Source organism: Quercus robur, chromosome 6 (assembly GCF_932294415.1).
Source record: "Quercus robur chromosome 6, dhQueRobu3.1, whole genome shotgun sequence".
Lineage (NCBI taxonomy): Eukaryota > Viridiplantae > Streptophyta > Magnoliopsida > Fagales > Fagaceae > Quercus > Quercus robur.
The window spans coordinates 41,406,469-41,416,063 of NC_065539.1; the positions used below are offsets into that span (position 1 = coordinate 41,406,469).

General features: G+C 35.0%; 1 protein-coding gene across 1 annotated transcript; it reads right to left on the bottom strand.

The window, feature by feature from the left end:
* Positions 1–786: 786 nt before the first annotated feature.
* On the bottom strand, positions 787–8,246 carry LOC126688790 (ABC transporter B family member 11-like). Its single transcript, XM_050383626.1, has 13 exons — positions 8,036–8,246; positions 7,436–7,758; positions 7,066–7,120; positions 6,783–6,958; positions 6,449–6,670; positions 6,122–6,360; positions 5,367–5,892; positions 4,871–5,144; positions 3,750–4,570; positions 3,240–3,506; positions 2,841–3,104; positions 2,417–2,710; positions 787–1,339 (listed from the first exon to the last, which is right to left on the bottom strand). The coding sequence occupies exons 2-13, from the start codon at positions 7,688–7,690 to the stop codon at positions 986–988; spliced, it is 3,747 nt and encodes a 1,248-aa protein (XP_050239583.1). The 5' UTR covers positions 7,691–7,758; positions 8,036–8,246; the 3' UTR covers positions 787–985.
* Positions 8,247–9,595: the final 1,349 nt, after the last annotated feature.

Genomic DNA, 9,595 nt, shown 5'->3' on the forward strand with positions numbered 1-9,595 from the left:
TATCATGAGTTTTTAAGCATCTCTTAATTCTTATCTTGCCAATTTACTTGACTTAAAATTTTTTTTTTCAAAATTTTATTTGGTAAGCTTGGAATTGTTTTTACTTTACATGAAACAAATTCTTGTCTCAAATTTTCCAAAAAAAAAAATAATAATAATCTTTATGTTAATTTATGATTTTTATGGGTATACAAATTTAGTTCACGTGTAATAGAAGAACCAAAAGATAAACATCACCATATACATATGTTTATAAGTAATGACATAATTCTTATCAGAGTCATCTTGATAAATGATCATGCTTGTTCTAATTCATTCTTATTCTATTCTTAGACAAATATCTTAATTCATTCTATGAGTGTCTTGAATTTTTCTATAAAGTCTACAAAATGCAAAGGCTATATCAATCTTATACAATGCATGACATACATCATGCTTCCTATAGCACTAGCATACTTGAGTTGTTCAACTGACCTTATAGAGGCAAAAATATATATGAACGGCGTTAACTAATATGTTGAAGATCTATAGCAGATCTCAAAATTTCGGAACTAAATAGTAATAGTAACGGAATAAAGAAAAACATAATATGGTGACCTAAGAAAATACTAGAAGGTTAGTTTAATCTTAAGCTAAAAGATGAGAAACACCATTTGATTCCAATGTTAGGTGAAAATACGATTGTTGAGGGATGCATTGCAAATGTTAAGGCACCAATGTCTTTGATATTTCATGATCCTAAACACATTATTATATCATGTGCATTACACATAGGAATGATGACAAGTTAGTTCTTGAACGGTTAGGAAAGTTACAAAATCAGCTCACTTTATTAAAATTACCATCAGGGGATAAATTCAAATCCATCTTCCTCAACATAGATTTCTAATCATGGGAAATTTTAGAGACTATTTTAACATGTGGGGAAAGACGAGTGCAAGAGGCTTGCTTCTTTTTTTCTTTTTTTCAAATTAACAAGAGGTTGTTAAGATGAAGCTTTTGTATGTAATGCTACCAAGTTAGCATAAATACCATCCTTGATATTGATTAAAATTTCATGCTTTCCTTTCTCGGCTATAACTCCATCTTTCACCACAGCAATTAAATCTACACCCTTGATTGTGGATAAACGATGAGCTACCACCACGGTGGTTCGATCAACCATTAATCGATCCAATGCATCTTGAACCACTCGCTCAGACTCAACATCCAAAGCACTAGTGGCTTCATCTAATAGTAGTATTTTGGGAGCCTTCACTATAGCTCGTGCTATAGCCACTCTTTGCTTTTGTCCTCCAGACAACTGGATACCTCGCTCACCCACTGTTGTATCATACCCCTGCATTCGCATTTCACATTCCTTATAATTATTATGAGTCCTACAAGCACATATATATTACAAACAACCTCATCATATAGGCTTGTTAGATATATTAGGATCCTTGAGCTTAAATGTGTTGTAAGCCTAATAAACCTATACTTGCAAGACAAGTTACCTAGTCCTACAAGGTGTTAGAGTTATTACTATCTAGCATGTTGCATGCATGTTTTCTTTTATGTGTAATGCATGTCTTTTGGGTAAGAAGAAAATAACTCTTTCCTTTGTACTTAGTAGGTATGTTGCTATCTTTGACAATTGAAAGTGAAACGTTTTGTGGTATAGGTTTCTTTTGCTTTTAGGTGGAAGAGTCTTTGATTTTTTTTGTTTCTTTCTTTTTTTTTTTTTTTATACAAGATAGAAATTCTACTCTAACTTAATTTTAGTGTAAATGTGTGTGAAGCTCTCTCCTAGAGACTTGAAATCCGACTCTTACCCCCCCCCCCCCCCCCCCCCAACAAGAATTTTGTAAATGTGTGTGAAGTGACCATCACGCCAAGGGTGCGCGGTGGTGAAGAGTCTTAGCTAAAGATAAGCCTCTTTTATTTACTTTTTTCCTTTGCTAGAATTAAGGAGCTTGTCTCCTTTGTGTTCTATATATAGTTATTCTCACCAGTTGTAGTAGCATCCAATATGTGTAGTACCCAATAAGTGCATAAACTAGAAAGCAAATGCAAGTTTAAGAAAATAGAAAAGCAAAGAGTGAAATAGTTAAGTATGTTGATTCTGTAGCAAAATGTTTGCAACATTTTATGTATCAATACAAAATTCCATTTTATTGAGAACTCTTTTTTATGTTCTACTTGAATTCGGTGAGATTTATTAAAAAATATTTGATACCTTCTTCTTGGGTGTCAAATTTATTACTTTGACATCTTAACACTAGAATCATAAAAAGGACTAGCTAATAAACATGTAATGGGCTTCTAAATAGTTTCTTTGTCTTCCTTGAATGCACGTGACTCATAATAGTTTGATATCATGTACTTGCTAACTAGTCTATCTCACTAAAGCACCTTGATTGTTCAAGTTTTTTACCTTTTCCAAACTACTAATGAATTTGTGTGCATTTGCCAATTCTGCTGCGGTTAAAATTTCTGCTTCAGTAGCGTTTCCCTCCTTACCATAAGCTATGTTGGTTCGAATGGTGTCATTAAATAACACAGGCTCCTGGCTCACCAAACCCATTTGTTGCCTTAACCACATCAGTTGTAGTTTTTGGATTTCAATACCATCTAGTGTGATGTGACCTGCATCAGGATCATAAAACCTCTGCAACAATGAGATCACTGTTGATTTTCCACTCCCACTTTCCCCAACCAGAGCAACTGTCTGATTAAAAAAAATTGAATTTGTTAGTATATGCATATTAAAGTGAGACTAAAATTTTCAAACCATCTGCGAGGCCTGCCATAATGTAGAGTACAAGAATAACTAATGATGCCAAGTCCAAACAAGTTACCTTGCCAGAATGAATAGCCAAGCAAAGATCCCTGAATATTTGAACATCAGGTCTAGTGGGATACCTAAAGCTGATATGTTGAAGCTCAATCTCTCCCTTCACATTTTCTATTTTCATTCCAAAGGCATCACTAGAATCTATCTTTGATTTCCTGTCAAGAATTGCAAATATAGAAGCAGCAGAACTCTTTGCTTTACTGGCATCTGGGGCCAAGGAGCTTGACTGAGTAATTCCAAAGGCTGCCAAGGTGAGAGCATAGTAAACCTGTAATTTAGGACACACAAGAGTTTATCAAGGGATAAACCAATGAAGAATACCTCTGAAGTAATAAAAAGCTAGTTAGAACTGCTAAAACAAAATTTGAATGCCTGACTTGGTAGATAAGCCAGAAGAACTCGCCTGAAAAACTTCAGAGAATGTTGCTTTGCCATGTTTAACAAGTTGGGCTCCAGCATAATAACAGCATGCATAGACTGAACCCATTATGAAGAACGATAGCCCAAAACCTATCCCGCTGATTAACCCTTGCCTTTTTCCTGTCCTAATAGGGCCTTCGCATTTCTTATGGTACAATTCCATCATCTTCTCTTCAGCACAGAAAGAAGCAATTGTTCTTATACTCCCTACTGCATCATTTGCAACTTGACTTGCTTCTTCATACATTTTCTGTGACCATTTACAACTTCAGTATATTTCAAAGGGATTATTTGAATGCATATGTAGTTCATTTCAGATGTTTAAACCATTAACTTAACTAGGGGTTGGGATTTCTTTAAAATCGTTTTTAATAGTTACATCTTTTCAGATAGAATCAAAAGTTTCTTTCCCCTCCGTTCCACGCTCATGTGAAATTAAATGTTTTTTTTTTTTATGCATTGTAGCTAGTTGACTATGAAGTTTAAAGCAAACCTTTGCATCTGCACTGGATCGTTGCATAAACTTCATTTCGACATATACCCTTACTCCAAAGAGAGGTAGCAAAACAGAAATTATCAGAGCCAGTAGCCAGTTCGCTGTGAAAGCAATAACCATGCCTGCAGTAGCAGTTGCAATATTTTGAACAAGCAAAGCAAGTGCATCTCCAACCACCCCTCGCATAAAAGCTGCATCTGCAGAGAGCCTTGCACCGAGTGCACCACTTGAGTGCTTAGCTTCATCAAACCAACTTACTTCCATATAAACTACTTTCTCAAAGCACTTTGACCGAATCCTTCTTATTAACTTACACCCAGCGATAGCAAATAAGTACGACTTTGATGGTTGAGCCAATAGAGATGCCACACCAAGAAAAATAAAAGTTAATGCCCAAAATATTGAATCCTTACAGAGTTTATCTTCTGGCTCATAGAAAGTTTTGATTGTGTTGGACAATAGTATCCCGTGAACAGGTAAAATTAATCCATTGGCTACAGCAGCTATTGTGCCTAGAAGTAAAACCGGGATCTCTGGCTTGTTAAGATGAGCCAGGCGATGAAGTGAGACTTCTGGAGGAAGTTTGGTTGGTGCTGAAGCAGGAGTAGTGGTTTCTGCAGGTGCTGTTTCCTGCACACTCACTGCATCAGCCACTCCAAGAGATTTTGAGTATGAGTGGTGTCTTGAATTTCTTCTAGGAAGTTCTGGCATTTCCTGATCATTTAGAGCATTTTGTTCCGACATTGTGCTAATATCTTGCAAATGTATAAGCTGGCTATAAGCTCCTTCAGGGTCCTTAATTAGTTCAGAATGTGAGCCTGATCAGTCAAGAGGGATAAGAATGCAGTACTATGTTTATCTAAAAAATAATCTAATTAGCATGGTGATCAATTTAGTAATTTGAATTTGGTATTTAACCGGGAAAAGATATATGTAAATAAACTTCAAGCAAGTTGCAATGCTGAGAGAGAGGCACCTTGTCATTCTGAAAAAACTATCAAAACTCTATAACTAAACATGAATATTCGATGAATCGCTAAGACATTCAAAATAATAATGGGAAACTTGTGGAACTTCGCTGCTAGAAAAGAACAATCAAACAAATATATTATATATACCTTTTTCAACAATTTTTCCTTGATGTATCACTGCAATAGTATCAGCATTCCTCACTGTACTCAAGCGATGGGCGACAATAACGGTTGTCCGATTTGTCATAATTCTGTCCAAAGCCTCCTGCACAATTCTCTCAGATTCTGCATCAAGAGCACTTGTGGCTTCATCTAAAAGTAGAATTCTTGGGTCTTTCAGAATTGCTCTGGCTATAGCAACTCTCTGCTTTTGACCCCCAGATAGATGAGTTCCATGCTCACCAACCATTGTGTCTAGTCCCTGAAGACATCAGACACAAAACCACATTATTGAATAGTTAAAATTCGGTGAAAATCAAGGCACATATGTTCATCTTTCTACAGAAAAAATAAATAAAAACATGAGAATACAATCATGGAAATCCCAAGAGTGTTCTGTCATAGTATAAAAAAATATAAAATTCCAAAAAGAATTGCAGACTAATAGATCATTCTAAACAAAAGATTAGATGAAGAATCAAACCTGAGGAAGTTTATCTATGAATTTAGCAGCATTAGCAAGCTCAGCAGCAGCTCTTATCTCTTCAGTAGTTGCATTGTCCTTCCCATAGGCAATATTGTCTTTAATGCTACAAGTAAACAACACAGGTTCCTGGCTGACGAGGCCAATTTTCTGTCTGATCCATTTTAGTTGGAACTCTCTGAGGTTAATCTTGTCAATAAGAACTTCACCAGCTTGCGGATCATAAAATCTCTCAATCAAACTGATAACTGTTGATTTCCCACTTCCACTCTGTCCAACCAAAGCAGTGGTTGTACCACCAGGTATTGAAAGAGAAAATCCATTGAATATATGCTCTGCAGGTCTTGCAGGATAACTGAAACAAACATCCCTTAGTTCTATATCTCCATGAATATCATCTAACTTCAGGCCACTATTGTCATAAGCGTCTATCTGTGGCTTCCTTTTAATTGTCTCAAACATTTTAAATGCTGCAGCTTGTCCAGCAGCAAAAGCACTCATGCATGGAGATGCCTGCCCCAGATTCCTGGAAATAAAAATTAATTTACCAAAAATGTATCTTCAGCTTTTTGGACTTATCAACTATCACATTTTGTGTGATATATGGAAAAAGTGGGGCTTGTGGGGGGAATGAATTTTCAATCTTGCACAAGCATACAAACATGCAGATTTGGTATAGTGTATATGTGACAGATTATAGTATGAGGATAATGTATCAATTTTATGAAAAACTTATGAAGTTAAATGCAACTTACACGGAGCCAATCAAAACAGAAATCAATATAACAATGACATCCCCTCCAGTATATCCTTTGTCAACTATCATTTTCCCACCATACCATACTGCCAAAGCATAACTGCAGTATTTAAAAAACGTAACTGCACCATTACTCAACCCAGCAGCCAAGCCTTCTTGGACACCAGACTTGTAAGCTGTGGTTAAGAACTTGTTGTATTTAGCTATAGCTTGCTTTTCCCCTGTATATGATGCAACCTGCATGGAGAATTGGAATCATGATTGAATATTATTCTATAAAAATGGAAAGGGAAAATCAAAGCTTCCTTAAGCCAAGTATGCATACAGTTCTGATTGAACCAAATGTCTGCTCTACTACTGTTGCTGCCACTGAATAAGCAGCTTGCCCACGGGACGCCATCTTTCGTATAATTATGCTCATGAAGTAACCAGAGATGACAAGAGGTGGAATTGTAGATAGCATGACTGAAGTGAGAAGCCATCCCTTGATGAATGCTACAACAAAGCCTCCTATGAATGTTGCTACCAACTGTACAAAAGTTCCAACCTGCAAATTGCAAAAATAAATGACTAAATAAGAGAGAATTTTAAACTCCAACTAGGGATGATGCTTCGAGGAGATAGTAATGATTTCAGGTGTGCATGCAGTGCATCAATACCTTCTCACCTAAGGCATTTTGAATAAGAACAGTGTCTCCTGACATCCTCCCAATTATTTCTCCAGTGCTAGCTTCCTTATCGAAGAAGGCAATATCTTGCCTTAAAATCGTTTTTAAGTATAAACTTCTTATTCGTGCAGCCTGTCTCTCCCCTGTTACCATCCAACAAGCCATCTCTGGCACATAGAAAAAGTGGGGTATCTCAGGTTCCAATAAACCATTATATTCATTAAGTCATCTCCTTGTTACTCTTTTATCTCAGCAATAAAGCTTATGTACTTACGGAAAAATGATGCAGCACTGGATGCCACAGCCATGTATAAAAACTTTAGGGTCCCCTGAGAATTAAAACAATCAAGTTACCACTGATTACAGCAAATTATTGGGATAAGCATACCATGGTATCGAGTTAAGCATAACCAGATAGACATTGTACTTGAGCAAGCATATCAGAGAACAAAGATAGCACTTTCAAAGAACTGTTAAAAGATTAAATGGAGTCCAAATTTCTGTGAATGTTGATTAGTATAGAGTATAACTGTGCTCTTCTTCATGTAGCATGGTGAAGACAAACTCAAATTCGAGAAATATAGCATAGTTGTATGGGAAATATAGATGACTTATTATCATATTTTTGTTGCAAAAGTACGTACCTCAGAAACCACATGAACTATATCCTTGGTATTCACAGTTCTTCCAAAAGAATCAAGAATATCTCCAAAGACCATGGTCATGAGAGGTATAGAGAAACCATTACCAACAGCACCAATTGTGCCAACAAACATTAATAGATAATCCAGGTGGTCAGCAAAGGAGAAAAGTTTGTAGTATGGTACTGTATTAGTGCTTTCCTGTTTCCCTTTTGTCTTGTTTGAATGTTGTTGGTTGTTTGTATTTTTTTTGGCCATGTTGCCTGCAGCAATATTTAGTTTGCTATAGATTATCACCTTGAAGAACTTGGATTATATGACCACAGCTGCAAGACAAACATAATTAGCACCCCATAGTTAAGGCAGAATGGATGAGTTAAGTTCAATCTAATGATGTGAAACAAGATCAAAAATAATTTTAAGCCTTTTCTCTACTTGGGATTGTAAATATATATGCATTAACCGAAAAATAAACCAAGGAACACTTTTTTTAGTATTTCTCTTTAAGCAAAGTTGAAAACTTAACCAATAAAAACAATAATCAAAATTTAATTCTCAAAACCAATAAATTGTAAGGAAGTTAAGAAAATTTTAAATTCGTACACGAATTACAGACTGACAAACAAGGAGTTGGTTTAACTAGCCTCAGTGAACTGGCATCAAGGGAAACTTCACAAGCCAGAGTTTGTAGAACATCATTTCAGTGCAAGCAGAAACCAAATGAAATAGTTTGGGATACAAGAATGAATGAGAAGAAGCTGTTACCAAAAAGCCAGACAATTTTTAGAGAGCAATCAAGAGAGAAAGAGAAAGAAAGAGAGAGATAGAGTCTGTTGGGAACCCCATTATAGAGAAATATACTTTCAAAACCATTAGCATATTTAAAGTTCATTCTATGGAATCATGGCAAAGGTATAATAGGTGGTATTAATTATTTACTTATCAATCACAATATTGAGGGGAAAGGAAGGAAAAACTACATCCAAAAAAAAAAAAAAACCATTCATTTGCATTAGCCAATGTTGTTATTTAGATTATGAAAAAAAAAAATTAAAAATCAGACCGTATGCAACACTCAGGCAAAAGAAACTATTCCTGCCTTTACCGAAGATAGCATGACAACAAAGACACAAAGAAATGATCAACCAAGTTGCCAACTAATACAACTTGCAACCCAGATCCTCTTTCTTATTAATTGCGCTCATTTTTAAAACTTATGGCTGATAGTGAAAGAGAAAAAGAACAGAATTTGTTCCAAGATTGGATTCCAAGAAACATTAGACTAACCAAAAATATCAAGAACACCCAAAAAATTATTGCTGTTTAGATGTTTGCTTAATGTGGCCGCTGCACTATCTCTGAACACTCAACCCAGATCCTCTTTCTTATTAATTGCGCTCATTTTTAAAACTTATGGCTGATAGTGAAAGAGAAAAAGAACAGAATTTGTTCCAAGATTAGATTCCAAGAAACATTAGCCTAACTTAAAATATCAACAAGAACACTCAAAAAATTATCACTGGTTTAGATGTTTGCTTAATGTGGCAGTTGCACTTTCTCTTAACAAGCCTGGCTTTATAAGCTACAGACAGTTGAACATTTGTCAAAATTAAAGTTCAAACTGGGGAAAAAAAATGGCAAAATAAGTTCAACCCAAATAATTCAGTTATAGAAAGCCTTCTGTTTTTTCCACATATATTCCTCAAACATGCCATAAGGGAATCTCGTGCATGGCTTCTCAAAGGGGCTGTTTAAGCTGCGTCAATTTTTTTTATTTTACCGTTTACTTTTTCAAATGCACTATTTTTTTTACTGAAGAAGGTACAAATATACCATTTAAATGCACTGTTTTGTTTTATTTTTCATTTAAATATTTTATTTTTCATTATTTATTTATTCGTAACTACAACAAAAAAGAGTGAAAAATTGGTTGATTTGGAAGGGAATAATAAAATAAATACGTTGAAAAAAAAAGTAAAAAAAAAACAGTTATAATAAAACTCATTTCCTTTGTTTGTTTCTCGTACAATGTGATTATTTTTTTAAATAGTGTACAGAAGTTTAAGAGGTGTTTGGTATATGTATTTAAACAACAATTTTCATTGTTTAAATACTGAAATACATATTTTCATAACACTTTCTAAACCATATGTATTTTCATAA